At 40.2% G+C, this 18,805-nt stretch overlaps 1 protein-coding gene across 1 annotated transcript in view; it reads left to right on the top strand.

The window, feature by feature from the left end:
- Window positions 1-3,301: 3,301 nt before the first annotated feature.
- The window catches only part of tgm1l1 (transglutaminase 1 like 1), a 28,306-nt gene continuing 12,802 nt past the window's right edge, over window positions 3,302-18,805 (top strand). The window contains exons 1-4 of the mRNA XM_037682132.1: window positions 3,302-3,451; window positions 6,659-6,939; window positions 7,060-7,251; window positions 12,914-13,162. Of these exons, the coding sequence (XP_037538060.1) occupies window positions 6,660-6,939; window positions 7,060-7,251; window positions 12,914-13,162 (721 nt within the window). The 5' untranslated portion in view covers window positions 3,302-3,451; window position 6,659. The remainder of the gene's footprint in view (window positions 3,452-6,658; window positions 6,940-7,059; window positions 7,252-12,913; window positions 13,163-18,805) is intronic.

Here is an 18,805-nt window from a genome sequence, read left to right as displayed (position 1 = left end):
ATTGAGAAAGCTCCTCGGATGAGGAGCAAAACGTCTTCTGTTACAAATAAAGTCCAGTTGTTTTTGTATTGAATGTTTTTTGAATAAAGCATAAACAACTTCTAAAACCTTATACTGGCTGTAAATCCTGCTCCAACAATTGATATTTTTCATCAAATATTGTGCTCCTTAAAAAAGTGTTTGCAAGGTTTAGCCACAAAATAACTTCTTTAAACATTTACGTAATTTCTGGACTATTGAGCGCACCTGAATTTAAGCCGCATCTGCTAAATTTAAAAAGAAAATTAAAATTTTACATAAATAGGACGCACTTGTCTATAAGCTGCGGGTGGTCACGTTGTAACATGAGATATTTACACAGAAAGATTTTTTTTTTTTTAACTTTTAATTAGTATGTATCGGTAATACACACAAATACAATTTTTTTTTATTTTTTTTTTTTTTTTTTACAGTACCTGTAACAGGGCTGATAAAAAAACAAAACAAAACAGTAGTCTACCAGGAAGTCATTGTTCGCTACCCACCAAGAGAGATGTGTACTGAGCAGCTATGTGAGCGCCTGGGTGTAACGAAGCTAAATGTTTTAGTTGCATGAAGCTCGTTAGCCCATTAAAAAAAATCCATAAATTAGCCGCAGCGTTGTATAAGCCACACACCGCGTGTGAAAAAAGTAGCGGCTTATAGTCCAGACATTAAGTTATATCAGATTTGACATGTTTGTGCAGGTATCTCCTCATTCAGTAGATGTAATTTGTGAATATGCTAATCTGATTTTGCACATATGTATATATGCATAACTAATAGGACATTGTGGTGGCCAACAAGCTGCAGAAGAAGGCAGTGTTGTACATGGAGCTATCCCAGGTGACTGACGCATCTAGAAGGAGCATGAGAAACTGGAGAAATACCAAGGGCTGAAAGAGGAAGGCCTCAGTGGTGCCAGTGGTCATAAGTCACTAGTGGGCAGTGAATTCCAAACTGGAAGAGTGGCTCCAGCAGATCCCAGGAACAACCTCAAAGATTAGAAAACTTTTTGTAGTTCTTTTTTAGGTTTGTAGATGTGAGTACCGAAGACAAAGTTTACCTTTGTTAATGAGAATTTGCCAATGGTTAAAAGGACAAAACAGGCAATCCACAAACATATGAAGTCTTGTAGCTCCATCAAAGGGTGTATTAAATGCAATATTTGATACTAAAGAAGAAAAGTTTTTGTTAAATTTTTCATCAGCTACTGGATGTGGGAGGAGGGAAACTCATTAGTCAGTGTTCCCAAGTATTTGTATATTATACATACAATAACTTAATCTCTGATCCCTAGAGAGTAAGAATAAGAGTAAGAGTCAAGAATTGGAGAACAAGACAAATTCTGTTTCTTTGATTTTAAATGTTTTCAACATTTAAAACTAGATGGAATCACCCAAATTGTGCTGAACATTAAAAATTTGTTGGAGCAGATAAAGTGCATGACAAGGGGTAAATACAACAAGGTACATCACAGTATTGTCAGTTTTTTCTTCTTCTTTCGGCTGTTCCCTCTTCAGGGGTCACCACAGTGAGTCATCCTCCTCCATCTCTCTCTGTCTTCTTCATCCTCTGTCCTCACTCCAACTACCTCCATGTCCTCTCTAACTGCATCCATATATCTCCTCTTTGTCTTTTTTCCTGGCAGCTGCATTTCCAACATCCTTCTACCAATATACCCACTGTCCCTCCTCTGGTCATGTCCAAACCATCTCAGTCTGGTCTCTCTAACTTTATCTCCCAGTTGTTCAACCTGTGCTGTACCTCTGATGATCTTGTGCCTAATCTTATCTATCCTTGTCACTCCTAAGGAGAACCTCAACATCTTCATTTCTGCCATTTCCAGTTCTTTCTCCTGTCTTGTTGGCAGTGCCACCGTCTCCAGAACATACAACATAGCTGGTCTCACAACTGTCTTGTAAACTTTTCCTTTGACCTTTTCTGACATCCTTTTGTTGTCAAAAAAATCCAGAAATTTTTCTCCATCCACTCCATCCTTCCAGAAGTAAACTGAAAACGAACTTTTGATGCTTCTCAATCAAGATAACTGATATATGAAATATAATGGATTGGCCCCAGAACTGATCCTTGGGGAACACCTTTGGCTAAATCAAGAAAGCTAGAAGTGATGCCTTCTGCTTTTACAGAAATTGTAACACAGAGATGTCGTAATATTGTGAAATAATGAATGAACTTTAGCAGCTATGGAAGCTTTTTGACTTAGTTTATCTTAATTTCCTTTTCAGGAAGAATGGAAATCAGTGACGTAATAAATGACTATGTTGAGAACATTTATTTTTTTTATCATTCAGCTTTTTTTTCTTTTTTTACCAGTTTTAAGTGAAATGTTTTAACATAAACTTCTGGATGGCAGATGTCTTTATATTAGATTGAAAGTTATAAGTTGGCCAAGGAAATCAAGTGAGTTTGGTGATGCTGTGCTTTATTTGTAACGCTCTTTAAAAAAAACAAAACTATAAAACTTTTACACCATCAGTAATGAGTAAGGAACCCGCCCAAGTTTCAAAAGGCTTCAGACAGCCTGAGTCATTATTAAACCAACTTAAACACCTTTGTAACTTTTTTGCGCAATCATAAAACTTGCCGACATGCTTCAGTGAAATATTTGTTCTCACAGTTTTTGATGATGCTATATGGTTCATAAGTCCATGTGTCACCGAGGTCTTGTTCAAAAATGGAGCTTGAATCAGAGGTCAGTGCGAGTGTGTCCATTGATTCTGTTGAGAGAAGTGAAAGAAAGAGGGAAGTTTTTTCTTATGTAATCAAAAGAGTCCAACAAATCTGGCTGAGACAGAGTGTGACTGTATCAACTTTAGGTTCAAGATCGTTTCAGTCTTGCCAGTTTAAAAAGGTGATAGTAAAAGGTGATATTAGAATATTGATCTTAGTTTCTCAGAAATATGCTTTGTGTGTTTTCCACCACAGGCGCATGGACTGAAGCATGAGCTCCTTATCTGAGCCTCTCCACCATCTGTTTCCTGCCTGCAATCAAAAAGTAGCACAATAATAACTTTCTCTCCCAGTTTTCCCTCGTCGTGTTTTTGCCTGTATGTGTTTGCGCACGCACTAATTCATCATGCCGTCGAAATACGTGCTCTCTTTGACACATCATGTACCCAAATCACCCTTACCAGCCCAGGGACCTCCCCGTGAGTGGGAGTGGGAAACTTCAGCAGGGTGGGACGAAAGGCAGTAGGCGTGAGTAAGGCCTGAGCAGTAGGGCAGAGAGGGGTGTGGATCTGTTTTAAGGACTGTGCAGCACATTCCTGAACTGACTGAGTATAGTGTGATCCAAGCGTGCTGCAGGTCGAGGCAGAAGACGTTTTCCAAAACTTTTCATCAATTGACTGAGGCAGTGTTGAAGAGGAGGACAATTTCATCCCTGATCTGAAGAATTCAACCAGAGAAAGTAAGAATCTCAGTAACTTTTGTGACTTTTTCCTTCTGTTTTTAGGTTTTGTGTGAACTTGAAGTTGTGCACACAAGAAAGCTTGACCCCTATAATACTGTATTTTCCAGTTTTAATAAACAGAGCTTCTACCATACACTGTAATCATGCAACTTCTAAAGTCGGATTATGGTTCATTTTGTTCTGGACTTTTTCCTTTACTTTAAATTGTAAAATTATGCAATTATGTCAGATTTTCAGAACCACTAGACTGAGGAACAGCTTCTACCCTGAAGCTGTTAAACTCATAAATCCCTAACCAGAATAACCACTGTCATGCCACTTTAATTGGTGATGTCACTTTATCCATGCTGCTGATTATCCATGCTGCTGCTTTCTTACCCATAAACTGCTGTATTCATGCCCATCTGCTCACAACAGACTCATGTTCAGGCTGCTGTTTAATACTCCGTATTGTATTATATTATTATTGCTTAGCATACGTATATCTTGGATCCTTGTATACTGTTTCTTTTTATAATTTATATTTTTGCTATTTTGGGGTGTAACTGGGACCTCGAGTACACAGTTTTGTTCCACCACATGTGATGCGAATGACAAAAAAGAACCTTGAACCTTGAATTTTGGAATTTAAAATATAGAAAGTACTGAACAAGCAGGCCTGGGCATTTGTTATTTGCAAAAAGCTGATTTGAATCAGATCAGCTTATATCTAAGCTCAGCAACCATCCTGCATGCCAACATGAGATGCAAGAAGAAGTGCAAGGTCTCAGGCAGCACAGAGGAGGAATTAATACATGCAGTAATGATCGTCAGACGAGATGAAGACTATTCTTCATTTCAAGCTTGGCTGATGCTTAGGTTTTAGATCCATCAAAAATATGAGAAGAGCAAAGTATGGATTTGTGTAATGGCTTTTTCATAATTTTAGGGAGCGGATGACTAATGAGCCAATTTTGGACCACCTTGGTGGAAAAGAGTTTAAATCGTCTTTTTTTTAAGCTTGTCATAACACAAATACACCAAAAGGAGATTCATTTAAAATTCACTCATACAAATTGAATTTAAGTTCAATTTAATTTGTAATATTTGAAATTAAGTTAAGGGGAAAGCATAGATTTTTAACTCACATGTTGGTTTATTTTACCTAAAAACAAAAAAAAAAAAAAAAAATATATATATATATATATATATATATATGTATATACAGTATATATATATTTTTGTTTGTTTGTTTGTTTGTTTGTTACAAAATCATACAGTTGATTTGCTCCGTTCTGTCCATCTCTTAGATTCCAAATGATACAGCCAAATATTAAGAGGATCTGTGAATCAGTGAGGGAAGTTCAATGTCTTCAGATGAACTCAGGAAGACACAGAGTTAAAAAAATCACAAGTGCTAACATAATGAATGGTCGCTGTCAGAAACACAGATGGTTCTCAGGCACATTCTTCTTCAACATACATTTTGAAGGCTTGTTACTGTCAGGCCCCCCTTCATACCCCTCCTCAGCTGCTGTTTGCCCTTTGACCTCAGCCATATAAATTTACTGCTGTTGTGCTTTTTTCAAAATCTGTAAAAAAAAAAAATCAACATTAAAGCAACATTTTAGCCATTGTTAACCAAAAGAATAAAAAATGCTTGAGAAACATGCAACTAATTCTATCACTAAATACAACTACTGTACTTCCTAACAACAAATTTGTCAAGTCCTCTGATATTCTACAGTCAACACATGTATACACCCACATTTTCCCATGTAGATTAGGCTAGATTAGATTAGATTAGATTAGACTCAATGCAATCTGATGGCTACCCTACCTTAGCTAGATAAGGTTACTACCGGTAACTACATTTTTTAATGTATATGAATGTTTCTGTTCAGTACCCTGGGGGAGTGGTGGCACAGAGGTTAGAGAAGATGGGCATGTGATCGGAAAGTCGCAGGTTCCAATCCCAGTATTGTCAACATCAAAATGTGGGTGGAAAAGGTGAAACACCCACACCTCCCTCCAGCCTAATTCGCCCCACTCTGGGCCCCTGAGCAAGGCCCTTAACCCACACCAACTGCTCTCTAAACAAGTCTCTCTTGAAAACGAGTTATCGTGACTCAATGAGACTACCTGGATAAATAAAGGGTAAATTAAAAAAAAAAAAAAAAGAAAAACTTCTGTTGTGACTTGGCGCTATATAAATAAACTGAACTGAAGTGAATTAGCTTCAAAATGAAACAAACAGCACAGAATATGGGAATAAGAAACATCATTACCACTTTACAGTAAAGCTCCCCTTATAGATGTTAATAAATAGTTTATAGATACATTATTAATTCCTGTATAAACACTTTATAATTCATTAAGAACTGCTTATTATTCATTAATTAAGGTTGCATTGCAGTATCATAATGTGTGTGGGTGTTTTACAAGAACTCTTTTTTTGGTGCTTCCACAGCACTGTGTAGATTTTTGTGACGATTCAAAAATGATAAACAGCTTTTCTTTTTTATATATATTTTCCTTAGCACCCTCCATTTGAACTAAGACATTTGACCCAAAATTACAAATATGGGGATGGGTCTAGGATTGGATGTGTCTGCAATGAATTATCAAATTTTTGTGGCCATTAGTACTCTGTTTGAGGGTGTGGCCTAAGAGCAAGAGAAATGTTCATATGGTACACATTACTAGCCAACATACTATGTGCATGGTGATACATGACCACAAAAAGCACATTAATCTGCAGCTGATGGAATCCAGCTGTGTGTAGGAGTTAAGATAGATCACATGCAACAAGGTCTGATAAGTATCCCACAATGCTTTGGGAGTGTCTGAATGTAAGAAATGTTGTAATTTTGAAAAACATTAAACAAACGTGCCATGATGTTTTATGATGAGAAGATTAAAAAACATATAGGAGAGCTTGAGAGACACTGGGTCTTGGTGATATGATCTTCCAAACATTTATCTTTGTAAATTAGTAATTTTGTTAGTAGGCCAAAGCTGTCCGTCTTTCACAGACTCAATTTTAAATTGTACATGATAGTTTAATAAAGATCATTTAAATGGGTCAAAGTTTTCCATTTTGACATGATGGTTTGCCGTTTATTTCAAAAGAAGGGTGAGCTAGTGAAAATGTGAAATTATTTACATATGGATATTTATTGTGTAAATTCAAACTCGTTTACGTAACATTACTTTGTCTTTCAGGATGCCTGGTGAACGGCTGACACTACGAAGCACGTCGGAAATAGGGCGTTTCCCCGGGGCAGCCCCACCCACCAGGGTGGAGCTCACCATTCAGAAGGTGGAGGAGAGGAAGCAGGAGGAGGGAGGCTGTCGTCGCTGGTTCAGGAAGATCTGTCCATGTTGCTGCAAACGCCAAACCAGCACATCCTATGATGTTACAGAGAAGATAGAATACACCAAAGAGCCGACCCCCGAGCCCATCAAACCAAATCCTGAAAATGGAGAAACAAAGGAAACAGAAGGTAAACTTGCATAGATAAATATTAAAATGACAAACATTTCCTTATTTCTTTGAATTTATCCTGAACATACCATAATAATCAGCACTGGCAATGTTAACACCCAACGTCTTTCTCTGTTAGAAGTGACGTTGTCAGTGTGCTCGGTGGACCTGTGGAGCTCCAAGACGGGTCAGAATAGAGTGGAGCATCACACAGATCTGTATCATGGAAATGACCTGATCATCCGCAGAGGGCAGACCTTCCAGATGGAGATGGAGCTCAACCGGACTTTTAATGCGGATACTGATAAGATGCACTTAGAACTCAAAACAGGTAACACACACTCACACATACACATAAAGAAATGTTTTCATCATTTTTATCTGACCAATTTAGGGCACAGTATCCAGCAAAAAATGTTTTTAAATGTACATTGGATGTATAATTTTGATCTTTTTTCTGCTATATTGACAGTTTGGTCTTGTGTACTCTGCGTCAGTTTGTTGTGGTGAACAGGAAGCTGAGCTGCTTGGTGAAGCTCTCTGTTTACTAATCAGTCTATGGTCCTACTCTGTGGTCACCAACTCTTATTAGTGATCAAAATTGTAAAGATTGGACAAGATTTCAAATCAATCCATCCATCTGTCCATCTGTCCATCCATCCATCTAAACATCCATCCAAACATCCACCCATCCACACAAAAACTCACCCACCCGGAGTCAGGCAGCACCTTAAGCAGTGATTTCCAGACATCTCTTTCCCGAGCCACCTGTTCCAGCTCTTGTGTAAGGACTTCAAGACTTCTAAGAGAACAGAGAAAACTCATTTCAATCACCTGTATCCAAAGTTTTGTTTTTTGGTCACAACCCTAAGTTTGTGAGGGTAGGAACATAGACTGACTGGTAAACATAGAACTTCACTGTACATCTCAGCTCCCTCTTCACCACAACAGATTGAGAAATAGTTTGCAATACTGGAGAAACTTCACTGATCCATATGTCAATCCTCCACTTTATTCTTCTCTCACCCATGAACAAAACCCTGAGTTACTTGAACTCCTCCACTTGAGGCAGCACCCTATCCCCAAGCTGGAGATGGCAATCCACCCTTTTCCAACTGGGGACCAATACGACAGATTTAGAGGTGCTGATCCTCTGCCCATCTGCTTCACACTCTGCTGTGCAGTGGTGGGATGTAACTAAGTACAAATACTTGGTTACTGTACTTAAGTACATTTTTCATGTATCTGTACTTTACTTAAGTAGAGTTAAATGTGGGTACTTTATACTTTTACTCCACTACATTTTACATCAAGTATCTGTACTTTCTACTACACTACATTTCTATAATGCGTGGCATTACAAGTTACATTCATGTTGCGGCTTTGATTTGTTTGTTACTTTGAAAGTAACCAGTGGTGAGAGGGGAGCTGGTCCAGTGAATCACTGCAAAGTGGGCAGGTAACGTTAGACCCGCCTTCAAGAAGAGCTGGGCCAATGACATATATTCTAGTATATACATCATTGAGCTGGGTGCACCCGCAGCACCACTAACACACCCAAAATGTATTCCACGCAAGAGAGTCAGCCATAAGGTATGTACCACCCATGGCCTTATTGAAAGACTGCTCAGTACAACAGGACAGATTCTCTCTCCCAAAAGAGCCAGATTGGACTCTAAAATCTTTGAAAACCAACTTCTTGTGAACTTGAACAAAGAAATTCTTGCTGTAATATTAAAATGTGTCATTTCATGGGATGTTAGGACAGGAGACAAGAGATGTCTCCAAATGGCTCGACAATCAGGTCCAAGTTTAAAAAATGGTGTCAGGAAGTTAAAATACTGTTCACTGTTGACCCATTACAAGGTTGAATAGACAGTATTTTAACTAGAGTTGATGACAAACTGGAGTTGAAATGATCAGAGCCTATTTTTTATGTCATGTCTAATGCTCCTTTTTTTCAGGCAGACAACTTTTACTTAAATGTGTTTACTGCAGTTAAAATGACACATAGGTTTTGCTTTGTGTTAAATAAAAACTTTCAAAGATATAATCATTCCTTTTTCTTATTTTGCTTAATGGCATTAAACTCTGCAGGTCATCCCTGAAATTCTTAGGCACATAATCACAAGTCCAAGTGTGAACTGTGTCACAGAGTAAACACAATAAAAACATGTATTATCTGCAGCATTGTTCATTAAAATGACACCACTATTAATGTATTACAGAAAATATACATATGGTAGACAGACTTAAAGATATGTGTTAGGATTTGTGGTCGGAGCGAACCCAGAGTGCAGAACAGGGACTCAACTCGGCAGATATACAAAAATAGGTTTTTAATGATAAATAAAAAGTACAAAATAAATAAGCTGACGGGGCAGCAAAACTTACATAAACAAGGAGGGAGGCACGGGGAACTCAGGAGACACGAGGAACTCGAGGAACCAGGAAGAAAAGGAGAGACTCAGGAGACTCAAGGAAGCGTACCCAACGAAGACGACCCGACAAAGGACAAGACAGAATAGGGTGACTTAAATACAAGGAGAAGACGAGACATGATAACAAACAGCTGGGACGAGACACAGGTGGCAACAATGGAACTAATGAGGAGCACGAGGGAAACAGACACACCGGGCCACAGACACACCGGGCCACAGACACACCGGGCCACAGAAAACTAACATCCTTACAATATGTAGATCATTGCATTATGTAATACATTCAGGAAGTACTTTTACTTTTAATACTTTAAGTATTTTAAAAGCAAATACTTATTTACTTTTACTTAAGTAAAAATGTAAGTGTAGTACTTCTACTTTTACGAGAGTACATTTTTGTCTGTTTATTTGTACTTTTACTTAAGTACAGTGTTTGAGTACTTTCTCCACCACTGCTGCTGTGAACCACTCCAGCGAGCTGAAGATCTAGGCATTCATTCATTCAACCTTTATTTAAACAGACAAGTCACATTGAGCCTCGAAGACTCATTTACAAGTGAGACCTGTGAGACCTGATGCCAACAGAACCAGATCATCTCTTTATAGCAGAGACAGAATCCTGAGGCTACCAAACTGGAATACTAGCAGTGAAAATAAATTTTCTCTGCAGGGTAGCTGAACTCTCGCTTAGAGATAGGGTGAGAAGTTCATCCACCCATCCATTATCTTCTGCTTGTTCCCAAGTCAGGTTACAGGGCCAGCAGCTTGAGCAGGGAGGCCCAGACATCTTGCTCCACAGCCACCTCTTCCAGCTTTTTTGAGATGATTCCAAGGCATTCCCAGACCAACAGAGAGACATAGTCTCTCCAGCGTGTCCTGGTTCTTCCCCGGGGTCTCCTCCCAGTCGGACATGCCCGAAGCACTTTCCTGGGAAAGCACCCAGGGAGCATCCTTACCAGATGCCTGAACCACCTCAACTGGCTCCTCTCAATGTGGAGGAGCAGTGGTTCTACTCCGAGTCTCTCTTGGATAACTGAACTCACCCTATCTCTAAGGGAGAGTCCAGCTACCCTGCGGAGGAAACTCATTTCAACTGTCTGTATCCTCGATCTCATTCTTTCGGTCAGTACCCAGAGTTTGTGACCATAGGTGAGGGCAGGAGCTTAGACCGACCAATAAACAGAGAGCATTGCCTTACAGCTCAGCTCCTTCTTCACCACAATGGACCAGTACAGAGTCCACAATACTGCAGACGCTGCACCAATCTGTCTGTCAATGTCATGCTCCATTCTTCCCTCACTCGTGATCAGATATCCTGAAGAGATTCGTAAGAGAGCCCCTGCTCTCACATCAAGATGAGCCAGTTGAGATGTTTCGGGCATCTGATAAGGATGTCTCCTGGATGCCTCTGTAGGGAGATGTCCCTAGTACAAGTTTGAGGAGACCTAAGAAATGTTGGAGAAACTATGTCACTCAACTCATCCGGGAACACTTTGGAATCCTCCCAGAAGAGCAGTGGAAAGAGATGTCTGAGATTGATAAAGATGCTGCCCTTGTGACCAGATCCCTGAACAAGTAGAAAATGATAATTGGAAGGACAAACGGATGGACAGATGAATGGATGGATGAATGGATGGATGCATGGTTGTATCAGTGGATGGATGGATGGATGGATGGATGGATGAATGGATGGATGGATGGATGGTGTGTTCACTGGAAAAATATGAAATGTTAGAGTGTTGATTGGTCGGTTGACAATCAAGACCAGTCAGGCTTTTCTATTATCTGGTGCTGGTTACATGCAGGTTCCCTGTTGCATCTCTATTAGAAGCAGTAGTTAAACTGTAAAACAATTAAATAATGGAATCAGCATTTAAAGCTGAAATAGTTGCATTAACAAATTAAATAGTTGTTCAGAGGTTGATATTTGTAAACCAGTTATATTTTTACACTGTATGTGAAACATATTTTACGCACTGTATGTGAAACATGATGGGTAGAGGGAGTAATTATTTTTAAATTGTTCTTAAATCTGAATTGATTACAGGGTGTTTTCTAGTTTTCTGTGTGCAAAACTGACAGAGTTCCTTTTTAACCTCTACTACACAAGTCAGAAGTAAAATAAAACACTGATGAGCGTGACATGTGATCAAAATACCTTGCATAGTAGCTCTCAAGTTTAAATGAAGCAGCAGTTCAACTCTAGCTTTCCTTGAGTTCTGGATTCCACCCAGCAGCCGTCAGCATTAACAGTTTCCAGACCTCAGGACACCAAACACCTTCCTCTGGTATGTACTGGCCCCATACACTTGAGAATAAATGGTCATTACATCATCACATTGTGGTGATTCGCTGTCAGCCAATGCTTAGACAACTTTCTTAGCTGCATCTGCAAAGAAAACCTTTAACAGCAAGAATTGGTCACAGCCCAGGTTTATGTGATTAGAAACTATAGAGAATTCTCCACACAGACAAAGTTGTTCCTTCAGATAAGACTGGCTGTTTTTAATATATTTCCTTTTGAATAAATATTCAGAGGTGAGAGGGGAAGGTCAAAAAGTCTTGTTTGCAGAAGGATGTAGAACAATGCTTCCTTAAAAAACTCCATGTTGGTTTAGAAAGTGGCTGCTCGGCTAGGTGCCACAACTTTAACAGCTCAATGGAAAGTATCCAGCTTATCTTTACCAAGCTATAGGGTTTGTTGGTAGATAAAACATTAGGTAAAAAACAAAGATTAGAGATAATTATATGGATAAACATATTGTTTTCTTCCTGAAAAAGGAAAACTGGTGTGTTGGGGGATTTTGAGACAAAATTGACTCAAAGCACAGCCGGGAGAAGCTGAGATGCATTTGTGGTTTACAATTTGGTCTTATCTTCCAGAACTGACTGACTAACACAGCAGCAGGACTGAATTGACTGTTTCCAAAAAAAGTTGCAGGTCCTCTCCACAGCTTGCAGCTAAAATGATTTAAACTTCAAACTTCTCAGTGAATAATTGCTGTCCGGAGAACTAAAGTTTACTGAACACGATGTGTTGCATACATGTAACAGTTGAAAATAGATGTTTACATACACTTTAAAAGAAAAATAACGTTCGTGTTTTCTCACTGTCTGACATCAAATCAGACTAACTAGGATTCCCCAAATTATTTCCATCCATCACCTTTACCAGCTTCATCCTTTTTGGATCATGAGGGTCACTGGTGCCCATGTCCCGTTATCACTGTTCGAGAGGTGGGGGGCACCCTGGACAGGTCTCCAGTCCATCACAGGGACACAGGGAGACAAACGAGACAACCATTCAGTCTCTCACTCACACCAAGAGAAAATGTAGAGTTTCCAGTCAGCCTAACATGCATGTTTTTGGTCTGTGGGAGGAAACCGGAGTACATGGTGCAAACCCATGCAAACTCCACCTAGAATGGCCCCCCAGCTGGGATTCAATCTGGCAACCTTCTCGTTGAGAGGAGACACCTCTACAAACTGTGCCACCATGCCGCCCCAGCAAGAGATACATTACAATAAAAATATTTCACCTGTCTCTTTCAGGTCTCCTGCCCAAGGTGTCCAAAATGACTCATGTTATTATTCCGCTTGTGGAGCACCTGGAGGACGAACGCTGGGAGGCCAAGATCACAGAGCAAAAGGGCAACAAGATCAAGCTGTCCGTAAACTCTCCTGCCAATGCTGTGATCGGCCTGTATGAGCTCACTGTGATGACTCGGTCCCTGGACGAGGTGCCAACCGCTCACAACTCCAGCAAGAACGTCATCATCCTGTTCAATCCTTGGTGTGAAGGTAAGCTGTCAGCAGAGGGGTGGATGGAGGGCAGGAATGTGAAAGAGATGAGGAAATAAAAACAAGTCAGGGCTATTAGAAGGAATAAAATGAAGGAAAAAAAGGCATTGTTTAAAAAAAACCTTGAATGAATCTATCTTAAAACTGAGGCAGAAATTTAATCGGACATCAGTGTATTTGTGGGTATAACTGTTTGGTGCAGCTCATGTACCCAGAACACAACTCCATTACATCTACAAAAACATTTCTGTTGATCTATGTGTAAATACTTGGTGAAAACAAATGTGCATTTAGACTGTTATCCCTGAAAGGAGTCCTGATGTGATGTTACACATGGGTGAGAAAGGTCAACTGAAGCCAGTAGTGTGTTGCTGTCCATCAAGGAGCTGTAGTGTGACTGTGGGGAACTATGTTCAGAGTTATATAACTCCTCTGGCTGTGGTTCAAAACTTCTGGCACACTTGGTTGGCACACTAAAGGACTGCTCCCAGCTACATTTGAGATCAAAACAGTTTGTGCTTTAGATGAAACAGTTCTTAGCTGCCTCATTCATGAAACATTTTCACATGGAGTCTTTAACCAACTTTTGCCTCGAGAACTGAATGAACAGAAAAAACAGTGACAAACACCATTTAAACAAGGAGCAAGAAATAAATCTTGCACAGCTCCGAGAAAAGAAATGTGCAGTCACTGCAAAAGCAAAGGTTTGAACAAGGAAGAGACTCCAAGATAGGGCATTAAGCAGTGATGACCATAGTTGAAACACTTGTTCAGTTGTCATGGGGATTTGGGAAAAGTTGTGGCTCAAGGTGGAGGGGTCACCTTTCAGTTGAGAGACTGATGGTTTGAGTCCGAGCCTCTCCACAAGTGAATCCTGATTTCCCCAGTTGGCTGGTTGTTATTTCAATGTTGAGGAAAACAGCGAAATGTCTTCTGTTACAAATAAAGTCCAGTTGTTTTTGTATTGAACGCTTTTTGAAGACTCCAGGTTTGTATTTCTGAATGTAAATGACTGAATGGGGACATGTGTGTTATTGCTGTGTGCCTCCTTAATATTCATTCATAATTTACTGCATATTTTAATCATGCTGACAATAAAGCTGGATGTAGAATGTGATTCATATAGTTCTGACCTTTCATTAGAGCCGCTGCCCTTTTCGTTTAGATAAGAAAAAGAGAAACACGAGGGGAGGGGATGTATTAAAAAATCATATCTCGCACCGTGTCCTAGATGGGACACCGTGTGAAAGTTGCAAAAAAAAGACCTCAGCACATAAACATCATGATTCATGATACTGATGACTGATACTGATTGTCCGTGGACACTGCCAGATAGTTCCATAGTCCTGATATGAGTTGGTGCAGTGTCTATCAGCTGGCTCAGTTCAGACACAGGTCGACAGATGTCATCAGGAAGGGAGCAGGTAGAGGGGAGGGGCGGGGGGCAGAGCTTCTTGTTCATATAACTTCCAGGAGAGTTTGAGATAGTTGGTCAATTCAAGGCCAAGCAAGGGAGCCAGATTCAGATAACAACAGTTATTTTGGGTCAGGCCGACTCTGCTTGATTTTTGTCTGCCTTCATAGTTCTACTGGTGCGTCTTAATGTCGACTCCAAACAGCCAAATTTTGTGGTCAACACAGCCGGGCCGAGCTTGTAGCTTCTCCAAGTTGATTCCTTCTCACCAGCGAGTTTCAGGAGCCGCAAGTGGCTTGTGATTCTCAGAAATCACGTCCAACTTACGGCTCAGCTCACACAGCATCTGAGTCTGAGTTCACAGCAGGGCATCTTCCTTCACACAAGCCGGGCAGCCTTACAATGGGCAGAACAGCTGCCGATGTTTTTCCACGTTTGTCGTTATGACAGATAACCGCCAAGTCCAAAAAGCAGAAATCCTGTTATCATAAATCCAATTATGTACGCGTCTTCTACATCCTCTACTGACAATACGGACAGAAACAAGATTTTCTACTGCCCCCAGGAATTCAGTGTATCCAGCTGCAAGTGTCCCATCTGGGCAAGAGGGCTGTCCTTCACCCTGTCTTCTGGTTGAGAACATTTTATCAATTGTGTTGAGAGACCAGCTGACCAGATCCATAATTTACAGTTCGGACGATATGTAAAGAGAGGCCTTGATAGGGTTCACATGACAAAGAGTAAAAGCAGGAGGGAAAGTGTCTGCTTTCATCGAGAGCAAGCAGGAAGATTCTAATTCTGATGTCTGACATTTTAGTTTTTCCCTTTTTTAGATAGCACTAGGAAATTAAAACAAATTTTTGCGCAGTTTGTCAAACCATCCACACAGGATATCTGACAGAAAAAGCAGTATTTGCAATGCAGCAAATGAAAAAAAAATAAAAAATGTAAATGGACTGTACTTATATTTCACTTTTCTATCTTATCAAGATACTCAAAGCACTTTACACTACAATCTGTGCCTCATTTGCCCATTCATACAGCACTCTACTAGATCTGTACAAAGAATAATCAGTGTTTGATCACATTCATACACTGATGGGACACACATCGGAGGCAATGAGGGGTTCAGTGTCTTGCCCAGGGACACTTCGGCATGTGACTGCTGGTGGAATCGAACCCCTAACTCTCGCATTGGAAGGCAACTGCTCTAACCACTCATCTACAGATTCCCCTGAAAAACAAAATAAAAACTGTTGACTGTGCTTTTATTTAGAAAATCCAAATCCAACAATTACTGAATCAAAATCTAAGGGGTAAGTTCAGAGTAATCCATACAGCTGGTGAAAACCTGCATACCATGCTTTTTACTGCCCCATGTATATTTCCTGCTTTTTCATGCCTCTCCCATCTCTCCTTGCTCTATTTTTCCTCTGCTATCTGCTGACCCTCGCTCCATGTCCCCATCACTCCGTTGTCAGGCCTTCACTCTCACAGCCCCTCGCGTGTTTCTACAGTCCAAGATGTTTTTAAATAGGATGTGAAAATCTCAACTGTCAAAGCTGCCAGATGCTGCAGCTTCATCTCCTCTGCTCTCTTCTTTAAAAGTTTCAGCACGCAGCTATTCTTCACTTTCCTCCTCCTCATTCTTTCGGCTTTTTAAGCTTTTACCAGCAATGCGTTTTAAAAACCTCGGACTTGTGTTTTTCCCATGTCCATCTCAGATTTTTCTTGTTTTCTCTTTCTTTTTCTTTATCGGGTTCCTTTTTTCCCACTCATGATTATCACTCTGGTGATAGTGGCACATAAAAAAAAACTGGAAAAAAGAAGTACAGCTATTTTGTAAGTCTATGTGAAGTGGCCTACGCCCTGGTCTGCAGGGCTGAGTTCTCTCTAAACACATTCCCATAAATGACAGAGGGCCCCACAGCATGGTCCATGGATTCATTGTGTTTCTTTGCCATTCATTTCCTGACCTTGGGAACTTGTTCACATATTAAGCAAAGAAAAGAAATTCCATTCTTATGTGGTTTAGTCATTGGCTTTGAAAGCAGAACTTTTGGGGTATTTCAACAGTAATGCAAATGCAAAAATTGTCTATTTGATGAGAACAAATCCTTTCAGCTTTAGTTCAAATAAAATGACTTTATAACTGAACACTCAAATAATGTGTTACACAGTATTTCTTTATCCAAATGTTATTATTATTAACCTTTATTTAACAAGGCAAATCCCACTGAAATCACAGATGTCTTTTGCAACGAAGGCCTGGGCCTGAAGGTAGACTAATGTTTTTTGTACTGTGGGAGGAAACCAGTGTACCTGGACATGAGAACATGTAAACTCCACAAAGAAAGACTCCAGGTCCAAACTGGAGATTGAGCACAGGACTGCTTTGCTGTGAGGCAACAGTGCTAACCACTAATCCATCACGCTGCCCAATCTGATGTTTATGTGTGAGTTCAGTTTACATCTTCTATGATTTAAAATGATAACAGCAGCATCTAGTGGTATCAAGATGTAGCTACATTTGGTAATCTGTCTTGATTGCATCATTTTTGGGGTATTCAACATTGTACGTCATAAGAGTGACAGATGCATGGCGTGGGTCAAGCGTTCACTATTAATTAAAATGGTATGTATTTTATTTGCAACGAGTCATTTCAGTGATTTTATTAAGTTGTCAGTGCATGAGGATGGATTAGTTTGGAGTGTGCTGTATATTTTGAAAGTCCATTTGTTATGGCCGACATTCTTGTATGCTGTATTTTATTTTATTCTTTATGAATGTTTTAATTTGCTGAACTTTTCATCCCAGTTTTGTTATTCTCTTTGCGGCTCCAACAAAGAATATTTCCAGAAAGACATTTTCAGTGTTATCACTGGAGAGGAGTTTTCGTGCAAACTCAATCTAAGAGATTAGTGAGTACACGTATCTGTTTACAGCCAAGATGTCAAAAAGGAATTCTGTCTCTGGATCAGTGAGGACCATATTCTCTGCATTATTTTTATCTGAAGGATTTAAAAGCACATTGGACAGCAAAGAAGCAGCTGCCCAAACATGAGCTGATGCTGAAGCAGCATTTGCAAGAAAATAATAAGCAATTAAAGCTTTAACGAGCAGGATTAGACATACAGTGCACATGGAGAAAAGAGCTGCAGCAGCAGAAGCCAAGGCAGAATTTCTAGAGGCAGCTCTCCATGATGAACACAATAGTTTAAGCACGATAGATATTCAACTAAAGACAAAATAGCACACACAAAGAAATGCACTGAAGGGAAATGCACAGATACCCCAGCCATGTTCAAAGTGAAAGTTCCACCTGTTAATCCAGATTTTTCTTTCTCTTCTTTTGGCTTCTCTCTTCTTTAGGGGTCGCCACTGCAAACGAAGTCGCATGAAGACTTGTTGATTATTTTTACGCTGGATGCCCTTCCTGATGCAAGCACAGACCACGGAGCTACCACAGCCCTCTGTGTGGAGCAGAGAGCTGCTATCTAGTGTGCCCACGGGAGCAGATTGTGGAGTTTAGGGCCTTGCTCAAGGGCCCAGAGTGGAGCAAATGAGAGTAGAGGCATGTGTGGGTGCTTCACCCACATTTTGATGTTGCAAGTACCGGGAGTTGAACCAGGAACCTTCTGATCACAGGTCCACCTTCTCTAACCTCTGTGCCATCACTCCCTTGTTAATCCAGAGATACAAGCTTTACTGTGCACACCTGTGAGAACTCATTACCATAAAATGTACCCACCTGACAAAAATGAGAATTGTCTATGTGAACCATCCAGAAAAGGGACTGGAAGCAGTGTGGAAACTGATTAGTGAATTCTACAATTCCCCAAAAGAGACTGAGAGCTGTTTTTCAGAAGGCTTGAGTTTCCTGAAAATGCTAATAAATAAATAAATAAATAAAAATAAAAAAGACAACGCTAAACTACAACTGGGAGACTGACTCGTGGAAATTAAAGCTGCAGAGGCTGATGGAGATTTATTAGGGCTCATTTACCTTGATACTCCTCATGGTGTTAGGGTTAGGTTTGAGAGTGGTGATGGGACAAAAGATGATGGGTGGGAAAGGTGAAGCACCCACACCTGCCTCCACATTAATTTGCCCCACTCTGGGCCCTTGAGCAAGGCCCTTAACCCCCACCATCTGCTCCTTCGGGCACACTAGAAAGCAACTCTCTGCTCCACACAGAGGGCTGTGGTAGCTCGGTGGTCTGTGGTT

This window comes from Nematolebias whitei, chromosome 9 (assembly GCF_014905685.2).
Source record: "Nematolebias whitei isolate Nwh7 chromosome 9, NemWhi1, whole genome shotgun sequence".
Taxonomy (NCBI): Eukaryota; Metazoa; Chordata; class Actinopteri; order Cyprinodontiformes; family Rivulidae; genus Nematolebias; species Nematolebias whitei.
Note: the sequence above shows the minus strand (reverse complement) of the source record. Positions and strands in the feature narration are given on the sequence as shown.